Genomic DNA, 23,299 nt, shown 5'->3' with positions numbered 1-23,299 from the left:
TCCATCATTCCTTAAAGTTCTGTTTAATTTTTCAAATGTAGGGTAAATACCTCTAAATACTCCATTATTACAATTTCACACAGAATAAGGTATTTCTTTCTTGAAAAACGATCCAAAATGACTTACGTAAATTTGTGAACCCTACTATCATGTATATGACATATCTACATCTTCCATCTATTTTACCATAGCATTCTGAGGCATGAGCTGAAAAATGAGAAAAATCCAACTTCACGTGCCACACACTAAAGTAAACAGTGGCCCCGAAAAGTTTTTAACGGTAAGTGTTCGATTATATTTTTATTATGGCGTGGTCCACTTGAACTTTGAATCTGCCTTATTTTTTAGCTCATGTCCTAAAATCAGTTGCCATGATAGATGGACTGTATGCATAATTCACATACATTATGGTGGGCCCCCATATATTTGGCAGCCTCCTTCGAAAAAGTAAGAGTCAAATAAACATAGGTCCTGAGAAAATCAAACATAACCTAAGTCTAAAAGGATCTGATTCATTTTCTCTTGGAACTAAAACGTATAAAATAAATCATGTTGGTTTTTCTATCAAAAGTATTAGGTGAAATCTTTGATTATTATTATTATTATTATTATTATTTTAATCTCTTTCTTTATTCATCTTAGGCCATGGATAGTTATAATAATTTAGACCCATTCAAGGGTTCGGATCACTTGATTGGGATGATTTTGGCTTGCTCCTTGTCATATGAACAAATCAATGGTTCATATCAATGATGGGTCACCTTATGTGCCATATAAAGGGTTTAAGAATGTTTGCCACACACAAGCTTTGCTATCCTTCAGACCTTTATAGATGTTACCAATGTCCCAATCATTAATCAGGATCGTTTATTCATTAGTGAATGGTGAAAAAATCATGCTAATTAGATGATCCAACCCTTTCAATTATAACTAACTGGTATTATAAGCTATGGTTAGAGTAATCAAACCAAAGTGTTAATTTGGAATAGAAATAATACGAAGTGAGATTTATTGAATGGATGTTTTGACTTCTTTTTTCTCTCCATGCAATTTAGATTGATTTTTTTAAAGTCATTGATTGGACTTGGCTCCTAGTTGTATGAATGCATGGACGGTTCAGATCAAAGATAAGTCATCACATGTGTCATTTAGAAGGTTGGGAGACCTTGCTAAGGAAGTTTGTAAATACTATATGTTAGCACTATATTACAATATAAACAACTTATGTAGAGCCCACCATAAGATGTCAATAACATCCATGCTGACCATCTTGCAGGACGTGCCTTGTTTAGCTCTCAATCCATGATTCATGTGGGCCACTCCAAGCCCTTGGGCAGCTCAACCTTTTATGGAATATAACCCAACCTAACCCGCCCGAGTTGCACTCTAGTCGAGTTCAAGTCAAGTTTGGTTGAAATGACTCTGGTTGAACTTGGCTCAAACTCAACTCGAGCTACAAAATATAAGCTTGACTCGGCCCAAGTTAGCCATTCAAGCCAAGTCAATTCGAGCTGACTCGAGTTGAATCCAGCGAGTTATTTGAGCTAGTCGTGAACAGCCCTAAATATATTTCATTAAAAACACAAGGTCTCATTTGTTGGGCCTTTCAATGGGCTGGGCTCAAGCTAGGCAGAAGTCTGTCCAACCCTAGCCTGCCCATCTGGGCCTTGTGCATGACAACCCCGACCTGGTAAACGAAAGTGGTAAAAGCTTAGGTCTGGGCCCAACCCATGGGCCTAATATTTCACACTAAGCCCTACCAGATGGGCAAGCCAGCCAATTCACAGCCCTACACACTGGATGGGGATTGCCTGCGACTGCTGAGGGGTCCACAATGATGTTTGTGAGAAATCTACCCCGTTCATCTATTTTTCCAGCTCATATTAGAACGTGAGCCCCGAAATGAAGCAGATCCAACTAAAGTGGGCCACACAACAGGAAAAAAAGTGGGGAGGGAACTACTTACCATTGAAACCTTCCCTGGGGTCTACCGTGATGTTTATATGCCATTCAAATAGTTCATAAGGTCATTCCCAACTGGGATGAGCTCAAAGCATTGTGTTGCTACAGATGTTTCAACAGCAGGCGTTTAATCCCCCACTGTTTCCAGTCTTCTGGCCTACTTGAGTTTTGGAACTACCTCATTTTTGGGTCATTTTCTAACATGAGTTGAAAAACAGATGAACGGAGTGGATTTCTCACAAACATCACAGTGGGCCCAATCTAGCGCATGAACTTCCTGGCGCCAGGTTGCAGGCAATCTGCTTCCCTACTCACTGGAGATGAGCTATGATCCAGAAAATCTGGGCAGTCTAATCAAAACTTAGTGAGCATCCATGACCGTCCAAGTAACAGATGAATGAACAGGTCGGACTACTTGATCATTGTGCTGCATGTCCAATATTTCTGCAAGTCCTACAAATTGTTTCAATGCACAGATCTGACAGAAAGCCCAATGTACGACCGTGATCCGGCCCACTATACATACCACACCTAGAACACGAGTAAACGGGTCCGGCTCGTGTTGATAATGGACAGGGCTTCGATCTATTAGTCTGGCTGGTAAGCTGGGCCCAGCATACATGTGTGATTGATTTTTTGAGCTGGCCTTGATCCAAATTCATATGTACATATCTTGTATCGTATAAATATATTATTCTAATTCTTGATCTGATGACCTATGCACTTTGAATATATACAGTTGATTTCAATTGATTTCATTCCTTTGAGTGTCTATTTCTTTGTGCACGTGCAGTTCACTTTATTAATGTACTTAGGAACATTTAAGTGGGAAATTAGAAATTTATCAATTTTCGGGTCGAGTGATCTCAAGCCTAGACAATTTTTTGGGCTTGGGCTTGGGTGGGCTTCTGCAATGCCCATATAAGGATGGTCGCGGTCCAGTAAGGACTGATCACGACCATTCCTGTTAGCATTCTCCCTTGCCAAAAGCAAATCCAAACAGGAGCAATTTGCATGTTCATGTGACGAATTTGTATAGCGCTAGCTTTGGGTTGTTTGTCATTTGCTTATACAAAAATGATTATTTGCGGAAGTGGTTATCAAGTATTTGTAGTAAAGTCGTATCCGGATTTAAAGTTCTATACTAGCATCAATCTAGAGAATATAATGAATTTTAAAATCTGTACTTTGATTGACCCTCATCTGTATGGGTTACTGAATTAGGTAGTCGTCCACTTCTACCACTCTTACATTTGGCGGCACACTTTAATGAGAAGAAACGTACAGGTAATAGTGGTAGATTTGTGACCGAGAACTTTGTATAATAAAGAGGCTATGTGAAGATTTCACCCACTGTAGAACTCTTTGTAAGGTTTTATTTTTTTGGTTAGCTTATTAGTACACAAACTATGTATACCCATCAACCACATGGATCTCACTATGATGGTCACCTGATTGATTCATACCAATCATTGCATTGCCATATGGAAATATGACATACATTACTTACAATTCCAACATTTTCCTACTTGGAGCATTTATGACATTATTTAATATATGATGTATTATTTAATACTTTTTTAATAAATTTAAAACTTTTACTAAATATTTTAATGTATTCTACCATCGAATTAGACCTTGATAGTCATTACCTCATTTGTCGAGATAGGACCAAGCGTAATCGCCAACACTCTCAACAACATGAATACTGAAAACATAAGTGTAAAATATAAAAATCATGCAACGTATAACCCGGTGGGGACTTCTAAGCAGTCCAATCATTTCTACTGAGAGATGCCTTGTCTCCATCATAGTTAACTCTATCATTGCTTTTATCTTTATGCATGTACAACAAAAATAAATGACAAAACTTGAATCGTTAATAAGCCTTAATTTATTGAAACACTGCAGTGTGGTAAGCTTAGCAAAAATGGTTGTATGAGATCCTTCCTCCTTATAGAATAAACATGCTAAAGTGGCCATTAAGCACTACAGTGGATGTACATGAACTTTTTACATGGGTCCCACAATTTTATTATTCTTTCCGAAAGTCTCAATGCGGCCGACCTAAATCATTGGCATGGCCCATACCTTCAATGGATATAAAGGTGCCATTTGCTAAAGTCCATGGACCTTTTTACGTGCCTATGTTTATACTACTAAGGTCATGATATCCATGGGCCCAGCCATTTCATCCTTTGAGGGATATCCAAATTCATGACCTGAGTTATGCACAGTATACTTGGATTTTTGGTTTGGACAACTGGGGTCCACTATTCAATGACTGGATGGGCCCCATGATTAAAAGGTCCTACCACCGATCATGGGCCTTTTTTTTTCTACGGATGCGGATTTCCTGGAAGGCCTTTGGTAGCAAGTTCCTGCCGAAGTATTTTGGGTGGGGCCAACCATAATGTTCGTTAGAAATTCAACCCTGCGACCAAAAAAGAAAGAAGATCGGAAACTCAAGTGGGCCATACAAGATGAAAGAGTGGGGGAGAATGCTTACTGTTGAAACCTTCCTCGGCTCCACCTTTATGTTTATATGCCATCCAAACCCTTTATAAGGTCATTTTGACTGGACCAATACAAAACTTCTATGGTCATATAAATATTTCAACGGTGGTCACTGAATCCTCATTGTTTCCTCTAGTATAGCCCATTTGAGTATTGGATCTATATTATTTTTTGTCGCATGTCCTAAAATGAGCTCGAAAATTGATGGAGGCGGGTTAGATTTCTTACAAACACCTAAGTGGGCCCACCCAGAATCCTATCGCTGGAATTTCATGTCAAAGGTTTTTTATTTTTTATTTTTTATTTTTTACCTTTGAATGCGGACAGGTGGTGTGTTTTTCTTTGATAAGCTATCCATCTGAAGATTACAAATAGGAAGATCGACATGGTTACAACTGGGAGATTTTTTGGGCATGGTCCATCCGCAGTGGGTCCCTACGAACCAATGGTTTAGATTGATAGAACATGATACATATGCTCGTGAACTAAAAATGCAAGTGTACTTTGTTTCTACGTCCTCCATCCATGAGTTTATTCAAATGACAATATTTCCATATTTATCTATCTGAAGAGGAATTATTTGATCCTTTGTCGGAGGATGTGTATACTGTCCTCTGTCCATGAGTTTATCAAATGGGCACACGGTTTAACGATACAGGTTTTATCTGATGGATGTCCACCATGTAGGGAAAAAAAATAAATCTTGGTACCTCTCCTTGATGGGATAATCTTAGCCCTTGGATCAGTAGCTTAAAAATAGTAGGTTGAAGAGAAGAATAAATCAATGGTCTATGTTAAACTGAAAAAGAGGCCCAGTCATTGGATGGCCTTAGACCTATCTGAAGATTTTGGGGTCATGTCGCACTACAGTAGGGACATCATTTCAACAGTCTGAAATGATCGCCCACCCACTAAACATCCCAGCCATCCATTGGCGGACCTCACCATGTATATTTTACTGCCCCAAAGATAAAGGCAGTCTTTCCATTACGTCCTAGAAATGAGGTGGTCTGGCCTACAAGTTACAGTCCACCTAGCGGATGACTTCCAACCTTTAATGTATGCCATATCCAATCCATCCAATAGGTGGGCCCCATCACAAGAATCACCTTTGGAGAAAATCAGGTACATCCACTGACGCAGGGATGAACGTGATGAGGATAACTACTCCGAATTCACGGAGCTTCTCTGGACTCCTCACAGAGACTTCTTGAATCCACGAGGAAAGAAAGCAGAAAATAGAAATAAATTCTAAGAAATTCGAAATTGATTAATTGATGAATAAAACAAGTTCACAACCCTTTAAATAGGGGTACCAAGCAATGAGAAAGAAATTAGAATCAAACTACAACTCAAACTCCTAGAATCCGCCACTTACTATAAATAGTAAACTTACTATTTATAGACGGTCGTGGTGTCTACTAGTGTGCAAGGTTTTTGGCCAAAAATAGAAAGTGTCCTATTTGGCTTCACCAAACCGTTCTCCTAATTATTCTAAGCTCTTTTCACGTTGGGCACAACTCCTAAAGCCCGACAGATGAAGAGTTATAATCAAACTAAAACTTACTATTTATAGTAAAAATGAAATTAAAATATGAAAACGACCGTCGATCTAGGGGTTTTTCACAATTCTGGGCTGCATAACCCAGCGTAGTGGGGTTGGTTGGCTTCAGTAGCTTGTTCTACCCCAAAATCATATATTTTACGTCAGATAACTCATTCCGGATTGCAAGATACGCCTGATTTAAGATTCGATGGTTTGGATCACTTCTGTCGTCGACCGAGCCTTTCCTGATCTATCTTGGCCATGTAACTATCCGCGACCCGCTCTACATCATCTACCAGTTGATTAGTCTATGTATTCTTTCTATTTATCAATGGGTATATGTTGTTGTTTTTATTTTGCAGCTTACATGTTTGGTAGATAGGGCTGATTTTTGAACTACAAGATCCTCATGGTGTGGCCAAGATATTAGAAGGGTTAGATTTCATATACATTTAATATCTTGGAAGTCATTAGTTGCGTGTACTGTAACTTGTGGTTAGGGCTATACACAAAACCGGGCTAGACCGATTAACTCACTCGACTCGGCCCGACCCGGAACTGAATTCGGGTTGGGACGGGCCATTTTCTTTAGTCTGAAACTGAGTTCGGATAGGTTCCAGTTTGGTCCGACTTGGCCTGAAACGCGACTCGACCCGGCCCGATTCGGCCTACACACACACACACGTCCAAATTGTGGGTCCATTTGTAGATAGAGCAAAGTCCCAAAAATCTATAACAAAAGCTTTTCTCAAAAATTAAGGCCGTTCAAGTTACCTACTAAAGCTCTTACTATGGAGTAGATGGAGTAGAGTCAAAAAATTAAGGTCGTCCAAATCGTGGGTCTAAAACTGGTCCGAACTTACCCAATTGCTAACCGGGCTGGACATGTTGGCCTGGTGGCCAGGCTGGGTTGAGCCCAGTTCGACTCGATTCAGCTTGATGTACACCCGTACTTGTGGTACAACCGGCCGGACTAGAGATCCTCCTCATTAGGAGAAACGCTCCAATGCTTTATGAGCAATATTAGCTATTATATTCCTAGTTGTACTAGTTCATTTGGAATGTCGAATTGATTGATCTGAACTGTCCATTACGTCCAGATCACATTTCATGCATTATCATGCAAATATTGCACTGATCAGATGATCAAATCCTTCTTGATTTGGACTTATTTCCTATAGCCACCGTTTTTTCAAGCCATGGATTGGATAGTTATGATTACCCAAAAGAAGTGATTCTTTAGAAACATAAGCAATCCAAGATGGATTCTAACTAAATAAATTCATAAATTGCTGATTAGATCTATTTTTGTGTAAATGATCTTGACCGTTCATATTAAAGGAAATGGTTGGTATTGGTCAGATCAATGTGATATTTGCAAGGTAGACCTGGAAATGTACGTTGGACCTAGTGAAGCGTTTAGATCAATTGATTGCACCAAGTGTCCACATGCAACTAGGAGCAGTGTAGCTTATAAGGCTCTGAGATCACTGGAGCATTTCTCATCATGATATTCCTCTGAGCCATTTGCTCTGCCTCTTCCGGTCGTGTTAATGGTGGTGACTCATCTACAATGGAACACATGTACATTAATCCATACCGTCAAAATCATGTGCCCGGTTGTGGATGAAGCATATAGAAAAAGTTCCACTGGTCTAGTAATCCTAATGAACCATTAAATAGACAGGCAACATCAAATGGTCGCCTGGTTTTCAGGCATAGTTTCCACCCACAGGGATGGTCGCAGCAGAAGAAAGAAAAAAACTTTGATACCCTGGCGGAGTGCTGATAGGCAGGCACTAATAAATTAGTTTGGAATTTGCAAACCGGAGTAGTGAGTACAGATAATTCAAATAAGCTGTTGAAATTGTGGGCCCCATTTTAAATGTATCATGAACCAAACATTACACCACCCATGTGAACATATTTTAAAAATAAATTATTACTTTGCTCCTGTTGTAGACTCTCAGGAGTTGTAACGCCCGATCAAAGGTTCGGGTATCCATAGGTGATGGTGAGATTTTACCACCTATGAGTACTCGAACCCTTGACCCGGTGTTAAAACTCCTCAGAGTCTACCACCAGAGCAAGAGTAAGAACCTAAGTGGAAATTACCTTAGAAAAGAATTAAACTATGTCTAAGTTTTGTGTTTCCTAAAGTCAATCTAATTTTGTGTATTAAAAAAACAGTCTCATTCGTGATTTAAGTGGACCATATGATTGGAAATAGTGTATACATTGATGCCTATCCTTTTAAGTTTTTTTTAGCCCCAAGTTTAAGTATTTATTGTAGCGCCTAATGGTTCAAGTGAATTTCAAATAATCATCTCGGTGGGCCCTACAAAATCAGCGGTGGACATCACTCCCAATTATTTTATTTAGTGTAGCCCATCTAACTTATAGGCCAATTTGATTTATTTTTTATTTTTTTGCCCATGGGCCTATTTTGAGATTACACTTGTAATGGTTGAAGTAGGATTATACCTGCAAATCATAATGGGCTATCAAAGATTGGCTGTGGCAATCCCTCGGCGTAATAGCTTTTACTTATACTGTACATACATTTTCATGGATCATTTTAAGACATGAGCTTAAAAAGGAGGAAGATGTAAAGCTCAAGTGTACTGCAACACAAAACACTGTGACGGAGTATACTTATTATTGAAAACTTCTCCGGTGCTACAGAAATTTTGGATCAAGTGATATTTATGTTTTCCTTTCATTTAGGTCTATCTGACCTTATGCACACGTTGGATAGCAAATAAACATCATGGTGGGCCTTAGGTTTTAATGGTGAGCGTCATTGTCACTACTGCTTACTGTGGTGTGGTCCACTCAAGCCTTAGTTTTTCTCTCTTTTTGAGCTCATGCCCTAGAATAATCTGTCAAGATGGATGGTTGGTGTGGATAAAAAAAAAATCAAGGTGGGCCTACAGAGGCCCTGCCAGGACCGTCCGTATCTAGCCAGGTGGTGGGGGTAGTACCCAATCCACGTCCGCTGGCAACGTTCTATTATGGTAAGAAGCATTTGTTGCTATGCTGACCTTTGAATCTTGAATTTAAATATAAGCCATTAAATAATCTTCATACATAACAACAAATCCTCCATACCAGTCGCATCGAGTCCAAACATGAACGGTTCAGATCACCATTTAAGATGCAATTCTTGGGGTGAAAAGCTGCTACCATACCATACTACAATACAGTGGCGCTGTACCTACGCACCTTGACATGCAGCAAAGGTGTAATCCTGGCAAGTGGGTGGAACATCCTACTGGTGCATAAGATGGCCCACCAAAAAAGATGACCATATACAAAAAGAAGGGGTTGGTACGCTCATCCAGTGGGCCATAACACATAATTTTTATTTGGACCGTTGAATAAATTTAATTTAAACGGTCCATTTTATTGTATACGGGTCTGCCTTCCAGACGGGTGGACCTTCGGTGATATACGTTGGACACAACTAAGACGTTCTACGCGCTTTACGTGGGAACCTGTGAGCCACAAGTAAATAAACAAAATGAGTGGTTTGCTAAGCCCACACGTATGGTAACTGTGTCCCACACGAAGGCACACATGTCAACATGGCCCACGTGCCAGGTCAAAGCTTTCCATCATGTTAGCGACGCTATTTACATCTGCTGGGCCTAAATCAAGCGTCTCAAGCGGGCCAGTGTACAAAACAAATGGGACCCACAGGAAGGCCCGATACAGTACAAAACTTTGTACCTTAAGCTTAGCCTACAATGCAATGTGTGGGGCCCGCTGTAATGTCTACATGGCATCTAATCCGTTTATCATGTTCGCCCCCTCATGTTATCTTAGTAATTCAGAAAAAAAAAACTGAGGTGGGCCACAACACAAGATCAGGTGGGATGGGGACACCCACCATTGAATTAGATGTTGGGTGGGCCCAACATTTTTTTATATGCCATCCATTCCACTCCCCCACCATGATGAATGGACACCTGAAAAGCAGGCCATTCGAAAACTCGGGTGGGCCTCACCGCATGATTTTTGAAGGTTTTAGGCACGATATGAAATGGCGTGGCCCACCTGAGTTTTCGGCTCCCGATTTTTGGGTGAGAGAGAGAACGTGAGTGGAAGCACACGATAGATGGAATGGATGTCATCAAAACATCATGATCGGCTCCCGTACACATGAAGTTGTAGATTAAGCTTAATCTGCAAAGCTTTGCAATGGATCCGCCTAAGAGTAAAATGGTCAGACTGTCGGTTGGTCAATCTTGATTTCTTGAGGCAGAAGTTCTAACCATTAGGTGTAAACTCCCAAATGATAGAAAGCTCAGATCTTGCACGTGTTCCATGCTGAAACGTGTGATTGTTGGATACGGTGATTTTTGCAAATCCAAAACCGTGTGCATATCTTATGAGCAAGCTATTAGATTAGATTTTTTTTTCTAAGATCAGATTGCTAGCTGTGTAGATTTCTTTTTAGATTTTTCTGCATTATTTTTTCTTTCTTTAGCTACCCCTGGGATGAATCTAGATAGGGATAGTTTAGTAATTTCACAGAATAAGAACGCCTATAAATAGACAGCAGTGTAATACGATTTTTAATTCAATTCCAATCTAAAGCAGCAGTTCTCTTTTCTTCTTTAAAAATTTCTATTTTTCTCTTCGGTGGCTGCAGCTACACAACAGCAAGAAGCCGGGTTGTAGACCCAACAAGTGGTATCAGAGTCGTTGATCCTTGGGCCTCATCAGCCGTGAGAAGAAAGTCTCGCACTCCCGGTTTTGGGTTTGCCAGATTTGTTTGAAACATCAGTTGTGTGGGCCCATAACCCATAGGTCCATTTTTTTTTTTTCAGAAACAGTTTTTAGCAAAAAATTTGCTTTAAAAAAAAACCGATTGAAAAAATCTGTTTTTCAAAAATCAGATTGCAGCAACAATCTGTTATCAAAAAAATCAAATTGCAAAAAAATCTGTTTACCAAAAAAAAAAAAAACTGTTTTAAAAATCAGATTTTAGCAAAAAAAATCTGTTTAAAAAATATTCAGATTTTTTCTTTCATCTATATTCTTTTTTTAAAAAAATCAGTCGTTTTAAAAAAAATATATAGAAAAGATGGCTAGCACAATCCAGCCGCAGGTTCCTAAGTTGTCAAAGGACAACTATGAAAAATGGTGCATCCAAATGAAGGCATTGTTCGGGTCGAAGAATTATGGGAGATTGTCACGGATGGGTATGAAGAACTCATTATGGAAGAAGAAGCCGCCTTCACCAATGAAGAAAAGATCGCTCTAAAAAATCAAAGGAAGAGAGACAATAAAGCTTTGTTTCTCCTCTATTAAGGGTTGGATGAATCCACCTTCGAAAAGATTGCCGAAGCAATATCAAGCAAGCAAACATGGGATACTCTTGGCACCATCTTCAAGGGTGTAGATCGAGTGAAGCAGGTTCGCCTTCAAACATCAAGAGCCGAGTTCAAAGCGACTCACATGAAGGAAGGTGAGAATATTACTGATTATTTTTTACGTTTGCTTGTAACTGTTAATAATTTAAAAAGAAATGGTGAAAAGGTTAAAGATGTCCGAGTTATTGAAAAGATACTTCGATCCCTCACAACCAAGTTTAAGCATGTGGTTGTGGTGATCGAAGAATCAAAAGATATTGAGAAACTCTCCATTGAGGAGTTGATGGGATCATTGCAAGTTCATGAGCACCGAATGCAAAAGAATACCAGTTTCATGCCAATGGAACAAGCTTTGGAGTCAATATTGACTCTAAATGATAACAATGGTGGACGTGAAAGTTCACAACGTGGTGGACGTTTTGCTAACAATCGTGCAAGGGGCAGAGGGCGCCGATACCAACAAAGCCATGGCCAAAGCCAGCAAAAAAATACCAATTTTCGTGGAAGAGGAAATGGTCGAGGTAGATCTATGCGTGGACAAGGAAGTACAAAGAACGTTCAATGCTACAATTGCAACAAGCTTGGCCACTATGCATCCGATTGCTGGAGTAAACCAGTGACTCAAGACGAGCTATCCAACTATGCCGAAGCATCAGGCCATGAACAAGAAAGCTCCACACTTCTCCTTGCACAAGAGAAAGGTAGTGATCAGCAGGATGTATGGTATCTCGACACGGGTGCAAGTAATCACATGTGCGATGACAAGAAACTCTTTGTGGAACTCACAGAAGGAGTTCATGACGATGTAACATTTGGAGACTCATCAAAAACGCCAGTGAAAGGTAAATGTAAAATTAAAATCTTTCAGAAGAATGGTGTTCCAAACTATATTTCCAATGTGTACTACGTACCTAACATGAAAAGTAACATACTAAGTCTCAGACAACTCCTCAAAAAAGGGTATGTCATACACATGAAAAACTCTTCTCTTTCCATAAGAAATATGCATGGACGGTTGATTGTAAAAGTCCAGATGGCGAAGAATCGTATGTTTCCTCTCCATATGAACACAATGCTTGAGAAGTGTTTTTATGGAAAAGCAAAGAATGATTCCTGGATGTGACATCTTCGCTTTGGCCATCTAAATTTCAGTAGCCTGAAACTTTTATCCTCATCAAGCATGGTGCATCGCTTGCCTGCTATTGAAGCACCACAACATGTGTGTGAGACGCGCACACTTGGGAAACAATAAAGGAACTCCTTTCTGAGTAGAGTATCTCGAAGAGTAAGAGAACCGTTGCAGTTGGTTCACACTGACATTTGTGGACCATTAGAGCCAATCTCTCTTGGAGGTAATAAATACTTTATTACCTTCATTGACGATTTTAATAGAAAATTGTGGGTGTATGTAATCAAAGAGAAGTCTGCTGCTTTTACTATTTTTAAAAATTTTAAGGCCCTTGGTGAAAAAGAAAGTGGTCTTAAAATGAAAACCCTCCGATCTGACAGAGGTGGAGAGTACACCTCAAATGTTTTTCGAGAATATTATAGGGAACATGGCATTAAGCAACAACACACTGCAGTGTACACGCCATAACAAAATGGAATTGCGGAACGAAAGAACTGCACCATCCTGACGGAGAAAAGTCTGCCGAAGAATTTCTAGGCAGAGGCAGTTGCATGTACTGCCTATTTGCTCAATAAGTGTCTGACCAAAAGTGTCAGATTCCAGACACCGCAGGAAGTATGGAGTGGATACAAGCCGAGTGTGGCGCACCTTAAGATCTTTGGGTGTGTCGTATACGCTCAAGTTTCAGAAGCGAGAAAAAAAAAACTTGATGATTGTGGCGAGAAGTGCATCTTCATCGGCTACAACGAAGAGTCAAAGGCATACAAGCTCTACAACCCACTAACCAATAAGCTGGTGGTGAGTAGAAATGTAGTATTTTGTGAGGAAGAAGCATGGAAATGAAACGATGGAAACTCAGCCAAAGAAAAGCAGGTCGAGGTTGAAGAATACGAAGAAGAGAGAGATGAGAAGCCAGATTAGACACCCACATCACTTCCTTCGGATCGCAGAAGTCTAGGAGTACGCTCCATATCTCCTGGAAGTACTTCATCAAATCAGAATTTATCCAGCATATCTTCATCCGATTCTCCTTCATTCTTGGCTCCTATTAAAATAAGAAGCCTCAACGACGTCTATGCAGAAACTGAGGAAGTGAACTTACTCTGCTTGTATGCGGACCACGAGCCTCTCACATTCGAGGAGGCTGTGAATGAAGAATGTTGGAGAAAGGCAATGGAAGAAGAGATTCATGCCATCGAGAAGAATCAAATTTGGGAGTTGACCTCACTTCCTAAAAGCCAAAAGACGATTGGTCTCAAATGGGTGTACAAAATCAAGCGAAATGCTAATAGTAAGATTGAACGATATAAAACAAGGCTCGTAGCAAAAGGTTACAAACAAAAATATGAGGTAGACTATGAAGAAGTTTTCACCCCAGTTGCTTGCCTTGACATTGTAAGAATGATTATCTCCCTTGCAGCTCATCACAGTTGGATGATTTACCAACTGGATGTGAAATCTGCATTCTTAAATGGGGTACTCGAAGAAGAAGTATACGTTGACCAGCCTGAAGGCTTTGTCATGTAAGGGGAGGAACACAAGGTGTATCGGCTAAAGAAAGCCCTGTATGGGTTGAAGCAAGCTCCTCGTGCTTGGAATGCACGGATCGACGGTTATCTTCAAGAGAATGGTTTTGTCAAATGTCCGTATGAGCATGCCGTCTACACAAAGAAGAATGCCCGTGGTGATATGCTTATAGCTTGTTTATATGTTGATGATCTGTTGTTCATTGGGAATAACCAGGCGATGTTTGAAGAATTCAAGCAAGCTATGTTCAAAGAATTCGAGATGATTGATGGTGGATTGATGTATTTCTTTTTGGGCATTGAAGTGAAGCAACAAGTTGGCAGTATTTACATATCCCAGAAGAAGTACACAAATGAATTTCTTGAGAAGTTCAAGATGGCCAATTGCAATGCCGTAAACACGCCTGTAGCAACGGGCTTGAAACTGACAAAGGACGGAGAAGGAAGAAACGTTGACTTGACTATGTTCAAGAGTATGATTGGAAGCTTAAGGTACCTCACAATTACAAGGCCGGATATCGTCTACAGTGTTGGGCTTCTAAGTAGATATATGGAAGCACCAAAAGAATCACACTAGCTAGCTGCAAAAAAGAATCCTCAGGTACGTCAAAGAAACAATGGAATTCAGTCTTTTCTATCCATACGATGATGAAGCAATATTGTATGGATACTCAGACAGTGATTGAGGAGGTGACCAAGATAAAAGAAAGAGCACCACTGGCTATGTATTCTATCTCGGAACGACTGCTTTCACATAGAATTCGAAGAAGCAGAGTATGGTTGCCCTGTCCACATGTGAAGCAGAGTACATGGCAGCATCGTCCATCGTCTGTGAGAGAATTTGGTTAAGGAATCTACTGAAGGAGCTGAAGCATCCACAGGAGGAATCTATAGTCATATATGTGGATAATAAGTCGGCAATCGAGCTAGCTAAAAATCCAGTACAGCATGGAAGAAGCAAACACATTGATACCCAATATCATTTTCTGAGAGATCATGTGAAGCAGAAAATGATGAAATTAGAGTATTGTCATACTACGGAATAGGTGGCGGATATTTTCACAAAGGCATTGCCGACTGACGCATTCAAACGATTAAGAACGATGCTCGGAATGAAGCTAGTTTTGGTTTGAAGGGGAGTGTTGGATACGGTGATTTCTGCAAATCCAAAACCGTGTGCATATCTTGTGAGCAAGCTGTTAGATTAGATTTTTTTTTTTTCTAAGATTAGATTGCTAGCTGTGTAGATTTCTTTCTAGATTTTTCTGCATTATTTTTTCTTTCTTTAGCTACCCCTTGGATGAATCTAGACAGAAATAGTTTAATAATTTCACAGAATAAGAAAGCCTATAAATAGGTAGCAGTGTAATACAATTTTTAATTCAATTCCAATCTAAAGCAGCAGTTCTCTTTTCTTCTTTAAAAATTTCTATTTTTCTCTTCGGTGGCTGCAGCCATACAACACCAAGCAGCTGGGTTGTAGACCCAACAGTGACAATGTGAACACATATAAATGTGCATGAAGGAATATGTGAAATGAATACAAACATCTAGTGAGTAGAAAAGGAGGAAAAAATGGAAGAAGGGAGAGCAAGAAAGATTATGGTGGTCCTTGAGGATAGTGAGAATGGCATCTATGTCTTGAAATGGGCATTGAACTACCTTGTCCCTCCACCGTCCGATCTTGCCATCGGACCCGATCACTTCATGATTCTCTATTTGTCCCCACAAGCTCTATCGAAGACGATGAACATCAAAGAAGGTTTTTTCTTCTTGCTGACCTTTGAATCTTGAATTTAAATATAAGCCATTAAATAATCTTCATACATAACAACAAATCCTCCTTAACAGTCGCATCGAGTCCAAACATGAACGGTTCAGATCACCATTTAAGATGCAATTCTTGGGGTGAAAAGCTGCTACCATACCATACTATAATACAGTGGCGCTGTACCTACGCACCTTGACATGCAGCAAAGGTGTAATCCTGGCAAGTGGGTGGAACATCTCACTGGTGCATAAGATGGCCCACCAAAAAAGATGACCATATACAAAAAGAAGGGGTTGGTACGCTCATCCAGTGGGTCATAACACATAATTTTTATTTGGACCGTTGAATAAATTTAATTTAAATGGTCCATTTTATTGTATACGGGTCTGCCTACCAGATGGGTGGAACTTCGATGATATACGTTGGACACAACTAAGACGTTCTACGCGCTTTACGTGGGAACCTGTGAGCCACAAGTAAATAAATAAAATGAGTGGTTTGCTAAGCCCACACGTATGGTAACTGTGTCCCACACGAAGGTACACATGTCAACATGGCCCACGTGCCAGGTCAAAGCTTTCCATCATGTTAGCGACGCTATTTACATCTGGTGGGCCTAAATCAAGCGTCTCAAGCGGGCCAGTGTACAAAACAAATGGGACCCACAAGAAGGCCCGATACACTACAAAACATTGTACCTTAAGCTTAGCCTACAATGCAATGTGTGGGGCCCACTGTAATGTCTACATGGCATCTAATCCGTCTATCATGTTCGCCCCCTCATGTTATCTTAATAATTCAGAAAAAAAAAACTGAGGTGGGCCACAACACAAGAACAGGTGGGATGGGGACATCCACCATTGAATGAGATGTTGGGTGGGCCCAACATTTTTTTGTATGCCATCCATTCCACTCCCCCACCATGATGAATGGACACCTGAAAAGCAGGCCATTCGAAAACTCGGGTGGGCCTCGCCGCATGATTTTTGAAGGTTTTAGGCATGATATGAAATGGCGTGGCCCAAATGAGTTTTGGGTCATCCTGATTTTTGGGTGACAGAGAGAACGTGAGTGGAAGCATACGATAGATGGAATGGATGTCATTAAAACATCATGATCGGCTCCCGTACACATGAAGATGTAGATTAAGCTTAATCTGCAATGCTTTGCAATGGATCCTGCCTTAGAGTAAAATGGTCAGACTGTCCGTTGGTCAATCCTGATTTCTTGAGGCAGAAGTTCTAACCATTAGGTCCAAACTCCCAAATGATAGAAAGCTCAGATCTTGCACATGTTCCATGCTGAAACGTGTGACTATGTGAACACATATAAATGTACATGAAGGAATATGTGAAATGAATACATACATCTAGTGAGTAGAAAAGGAGAAAAAAATGGAAGGAGGGAGAGCAAGAAAGATTATGGTGGTCCTTGAGGATAGTGAGAATAGCATCTATCCGTTGAAGTGGGCATTGAACTACCTTGTCCCTCCACCGTCCGATCTCGCTATCGGACCCGATTACTTCATGATTCTCTATTTGTCCCCACAAGCTCTATCGAAGACGATGAACATCAAAGAAGGTTTCTTCTTCTTCTTTTGTACCTGGCATTCTTTACGTGGATGTTTTGGTTCACATGCTACAATCGACATGTTTACAAGAGATGTTTCAGGCGTTTTGGAGGAGAATCATAAACTTACTTCGATTGTGTGAAGCGCATCTGTGAAAATCACAATGCAAGTGACTTGAACTAATACTACTATCCTGAAATTCATTTACTTGAATCCAAACCGTTGATTTGGGTCACTTGGATAAGTTCTTTAGCCCCAATAATCCTAGGAAGTATCCATGCTGGGAATCACTAATCTTGCATGCTGGTTGAGTTACATAGAGGTCTGTTCACCTACAGCCGGTTGTATGGTACAACCATATTATTTTATCCTTTAAAATTTTTGTTCTAAATCTCTCTTGAAAATATCACACATTTTAAAAGGTTGTGAAACTTGGTTGTATGTTATCCTACAACCAGTTGTAGGGATTCTCTCTCTCTCTCTCTCTCTCTCTCTAACTAATAACAAAGAATGAATTTAATTATTAACATAAGAAGTAGAGAAAAAGGAGGAATAAATTCTAGTAATAGAAGTAGAAGTACACTCAACTAAAAAACATAGGGGTGTATATATCATTTCCTTAATCAAGATTAGCTTTTGGTGGATTTCTCTAATCAAGATCATTTCCTCCTAATCTCTTTTTCCTTTTTCAATAATCACTGATTAAGGTCCCCTTCGATTACACCGGATTCACTTTTCCATTACTAATTAAGGTTATTAAGAGGAATTTCAAGAGAAAACAGGTGAGATTGATATTGCAAAAAGGGATGACAGTTCACTAATTTTTATTTTTTTTAAAAAAATGGTGGTGACTCATTTTCCTCACATGTGAAACTCATGTACATCTTATCTCTTTTAACCATGCTGATAAGAAAATCCCAACCATCAAATTAATAGACATTGAGTGGATGGTTAAATTTAAAATAGCAAATACTCTAATTAAATTCGAAAAAGAAAAATCAGATATATGGTTACTATCATATTAATGTGTAGTAATCGGGCTATGCTCCATGTGTTGTTGGTTTAGAGATTTGGACAGTTGGACTGCACAACTATGACATGTGGACAGTTAAAGAATTACTACGGTTCTTTAAATGGTGCTAAACAAACAGAAAAATAAGATTTGTTTCAAATGCTATATTAGGTCACATATGAAATGAAGGCAATGGTGGGAGAAGCAAAGTTAGTTATATGTGAGGCAGCTAAGAAGCTAGAGGTGGACCTTTTGGTCATTGGGAATCATGACTATGGACGGTTGAAAAGGTATGTTCATATTTTCATCTCTCATCACTTATTTTCCACTATATAAGCTTTTTATTCAACCATACTAAACTAGGGTTTATTTGGGGTAGCATTAAAAATGCATTTTAACAAGTTTTTTCTCCCAATTAAGTACAATAGATTGTGGTCCACCTATGATTTGTGGTGATGCTGAGTTTGATGAATGGTTCGGATTTTGAATAGGGGCATATATAAGCACGTGTCAGAGGTGGTCAATCAACAGCTTGATGGGTGCATTTAGCAAAAATATAAGGGACCAACTTCCCTAAAAGTGCACACTATCTCCAGATTTAATGAAAAATGCCAAGTGGGTGGCAGCCAAACACCCCCTTAAATATTTCTTATTTCTAAAGTATATATATATCCTCATAATCTATTAGTGGACAGTTTCAATTTATTGGGAGCCTTTATTTATTAATTTTTTATGAGATGGTTTTGGTTAAGCCATCACTAGCATGTCTCACCCATTGAGGCACACGTGCAGAGATGATCTAATGATCTGAACCGTCCATCTTCTTGTTGCTACCATAAAGTAGCTATGGCGTAATAATCAGTAATCACGCTTCACGAGTGGTCGTAACCTTATTTATGAGATTTGAATAAGAGCCGTTGATATTCCAACGTAGATATTGTTCCGGTCAGAGTTGTCCATTCAACATAACTTGGTTTGGACTCGAAAATATGTGATACTCTCCAGGGTAAAATTGAGAACAAAAATTCCAAAGCTTAAAAGATGGTGGTTCATTACCATTTTCAAAACGGTGGTGACTCATCTTTCGCACATCCGTGGACAATCCTGATCATCCAATTCATGTGGCACACTGTGATATCAGTAGAGCTGAAAACTAACACTGATCAAACAATCCTAGCCATTGAATTGGTAGCTATTTAATTGACACTAAAAGTAAAATAGCAATGGCTCCAAATTCAACCCTAATCATATGGTTACTACCGTCCACTCTAGATGATTTTTGGGCTATGTTCCATCCACAGTCTAGCAAGTGATCGGGACGTTACAGATCACGGTCCATACTATGCCATGCATATGGTTGATGAACCAGCACTGTTTTAAAATAGTGGTGAACTAGCATACAAAGAAAAATCAAAAGATGATGGTGGCCCACGAGAATTTTCTAATTGATGGTCTAGATACATTTTCATTTTTTTTTAAAAAAAATATTTTTTGCACGCTGTTCTCGTGGAGGAGTGTTGGAGACTATTGTATTCAGCATGCCAAGTGCCCCGTCCTGGTTGTGAAGGGACACCAAAACTCTCTTTAATCACCACCGTCGATTCTCGTTTTTGTTTGCTTTTGAACCGTTGAAATGAATGAGACCATTACCTTGGGTGCTTATCTACGTTGGTCTTGTTTGGTCTTTTATGTAGGAAGATGATAGAATATTTCAGAATCTTCTCCACCACTACATTGGCAGGGTGACGCATGATCTAAATCGTCCATCTAGTGGGCCCTTTCTTGGATGGTCCATGTTTAAAAAATTACATGCATTTGACATTGAATGTTGACGCAGGGAAGGACTCGTTGAAGTCGAGCTCGCGCATCCATGAGCCAAAGAAGAAAATAAAAATAATTTCTAGAAATTGAAAATAATTGGTTGATGCTAAAAAAACGAGTTTACAACCCCTTAAATAATGTTATGAATTCAGGGAGAAGTTTCGAAATTAAATTACAACTAAAACTCCTAGAAATTATGACTTACTATAAATTTTAAACTTATTATTTATATTATTTATAGACTGTCATTATTTCCACTAGACCTTATTGTTTTCCACAAAAAATAGTAAGTGTCCTATTTGACTCAATCATGCAATTATCTTAGTTATTCTAAGCATTTTTCATGTTGGATGCAACTCCTAAAGCCCAACTGTTGAAGAATTATAATAAACTAAAAATGAAAATAAAATGAAAATTTGACTGTTGATTTGATGGAATCTCACAAATTCAGCATGTGCAACCCCGGTGTAGCGGATTAGGTGGCTAGAGTAGCTCTATCCTACCCCATAATCATATATAGCCTCATTCCGGTTCGCGAGATACACCCATTTTAAGGTTCCGATGGTCTGGATTAGATTCGCCTGTGATCGGGCCTGTTCTGGTCCATCTTGACCATGAAATTGTACGCAACTCGCTCTACATCAAATGTTGACCGTTTGCTAATCAAGATATTTAAAATTGTGTTCTTAATACTATTAATATTATAAATGATATTTATTTTGTGAATCGGTTTTTCAACGGTTCCAATCAAAAGTTAATGTAGATTAGCATTTCGAAAGCATGAGGTAGGCATTTCTCGTAGGGTATTGAAGATCTGACTTCTAGGATGGCGGATTGGAATCTACGGTAGGGATTGACAGCCCTACAATACACTTGTGAAAACGCATGCATTCATATTGTTTTTATGCTTGTCTCATCAAAGTCATGAACTATCACCAACTCCTAACTACTCTCCTACTTGGAGTTTACCTAACAACTACTAAACAATAGTCAATATTAATGTGGGGCCCATGATTAAGTTCCAATTAATGGTTTAATCAGAATCTTCCAATTAATGGCTAGGATCGTCTGATCATGTGATTTTTGATGTATGGCAATATGCCACGTGTACGGATATGAATACCGATAGGTGTCAATATGAAGAAAAGGGGCTGTTCAAGCCCTTAGGCCCTTCAAGCCTGGCGTGATTTTTAAACGGCTATGTATATGCTCAACCCAAGTCAGCCCATGAAAATCAGGCTCGAACCCAATCCTTCCGTGGTGGGTTTGGGTTCGGGTTGGGCAAGTTGCTAGTGGTGGAGAGATTAGGGTCAGGAGAAAGAGAATAATCTTTTAAAAAATAATAATAATAACACATGTATTAATGGGCTAGAGGCTTTTACACAATCAGCAGCCGACCTCAGGAATCGAGCTTAATTAAGAGGCCCAGCCCAACCCTCAAACTATTGGAAGAGTCTTATCTTGGCCCAAAAGACTACTGGGTCCGTGGGTCCGTGATCTAAGCCAATGATTGTAATTCGGGGCAGTTAAGACTTCTCTGCTTCTGTGGTGGTAAAACAGACCATTGAACTTGCATCATACATTTTCAACTTTTGTGAAGGTCCCGAAATCATGTAAGGTGTGGGATCCTATGGGTCCACTCCTTTAGGCCAACTTTCAATTTTAATATTAGCCTCTCCACTTAATAATTTGACATTGCCAGATAAATCTTTTTATCTAGAATTCTTGTCCCACACCCATATCCATAGCTCAAGTGGTAGACCGAGTGAAAGATACCTTGTTTCAACACTGAGGTCTTGGCATGGATTCCCTAGTGGGGGTGGCTAACACTGAAGTGTGATCTGACAGTGGGTGTACTAACAAGCTACCAAAAAAAAAAAAAAACCGAAGCTTGGCCACATGGGTGCAAAAGAAATGGTTGGTATAGGAATTGACAAATGGTCCATGTTTAAAGCAAACATGTAGTCCACAAGGGCTCAAGTTTGCCTTGTTATCAAGATCACATGTCTAGGGCGTGGTTGGGCTAACAGCTTTGTATAGGAATGTGTTTGTATTGAAGTGCACCAACCAAAGACAAGATATGGTATGTACCCATATCAAGATAAGGATGAACATTTGCATCGTAACATTGGTTGCATTTATCTCGATATACTTTCCAAATACAATGAAATCTATTGCCATAGTTTTTGGCCTTTGGCCTATTTGATAAGCGGGAATCCACCGCTATAGAAAGGAAATCATAGTCATTACATAATGACAATTTCCATTGGCAATATGTTAAAAAGAGTTTCATGTTCATTAGACAATGGTATCTTATGCTTCAAAACTTGAATACCAAAAAGTTAATGATTATTTCATGGAATTCACGGTTTTTTTTTTTTTTTTTTTGAATGTTGATAAAATAAAAGTATTACTAATGAAAAAAATACATTCATTTCCTTTCTTTTTGTTCATATCAAACTATATGTGTGTGGGGGAGAGATTCCTTCTTCGTCATAAACACAATAATGTTAAAATAAAAAGAAAATAGAGAAAAGATACGAATTATAACACAAAAATTTATATGTTCTCTTTCAATACATATGCTCAAATACAAAAATAATGACTACTCTCTTTCACTCTCTCATGACATAATATATATTATCCTAAATGAATTAAAGTTAATACAAAATACCATGTGAAATTACAAAATTGCTTCCGGGTAGGGGGTTATGCCCCCAAAACCCCAAAAATGGAAGCATTGTCCTTCCGTGACTCCAAATGAGCTCAAAGCAGAGTTTGACCTGTGAAAGTGATTGTTGGATGAGCAATAAATCTTGGGTGATTAGGCTCCACATATCCTAATAATGTGAAGCGGCAAAACATCTTCACAAGTACTAGTAGAAATTTCCAATTCCTTATTGACAATTCTTGGATTTGCCAATATCTTGTTTGGTTGACATTTTTTTAATGAAACTAAATGGGAAAAGTTAAAAGTCTTAATTAGGGCTGTCAACGGGCTGGGCCTGGAGTTGCTCTCGGCCCAAAATTTGAACTGTTTCTGATTGGGCCCGGCTTACTCAAA

At 39.2% G+C, this 23,299-nt stretch overlaps 1 protein-coding gene across 1 annotated transcript; it reads left to right on the top strand.

The window, feature by feature from the left end:
- The first annotated feature begins 15,619 nt into the window (after nucleotides 1-15,619).
- LOC131227931 (uncharacterized) lies at nucleotides 15,620-19,076 on the top strand. The gene is made up of 4 exons (XM_058223762.1): nucleotides 15,620-15,823; nucleotides 17,527-17,567; nucleotides 18,586-18,704; nucleotides 18,794-19,076. The coding sequence occupies exons 1-4, from the start codon at nucleotides 15,637-15,639 to the stop codon at nucleotides 18,810-18,812; spliced, it is 366 nt and encodes a 121-aa protein (XP_058079745.1). The 5' UTR covers nucleotides 15,620-15,636; the 3' UTR covers nucleotides 18,813-19,076.
- The last annotated feature ends 4,223 nt before the right edge of the window (nucleotides 19,077-23,299 follow it).

This window comes from Magnolia sinica, chromosome 2 (assembly GCF_029962835.1).
Source record: "Magnolia sinica isolate HGM2019 chromosome 2, MsV1, whole genome shotgun sequence".
In the NCBI taxonomy this organism is placed as follows: Eukaryota; Viridiplantae; Streptophyta; class Magnoliopsida; order Magnoliales; family Magnoliaceae; genus Magnolia; species Magnolia sinica.
Note: the sequence above shows the minus strand (reverse complement) of the source record. Positions and strands in the feature narration are given on the sequence as shown.

What these genes read in the sequence shown, in the direction of transcription:
- LOC131227931 (XM_058223762.1), top strand. Translation starts at nt 15,637, where the DNA reads ATGGAAGAAGGGAGAGCAAGAAAGATTATGGTGGTCCTTGAGGATAGT. An exon ending in GACGATGAACATCAAAGAAG is followed by an intron (nt 15,824 to 17,526) that starts GTTTTTTCTTCT and finishes GAGAATCATAAA; the next exon opens with CTTACTTCGATTGTGTGAAG. An exon ending in GCATCTGTGAAAATCACAAT is followed by an intron (nt 17,568 to 18,585) that starts GCAAGTGACTTG and finishes ATGCTATATTAG; the next exon opens with GTCACATATGAAATGAAGGC.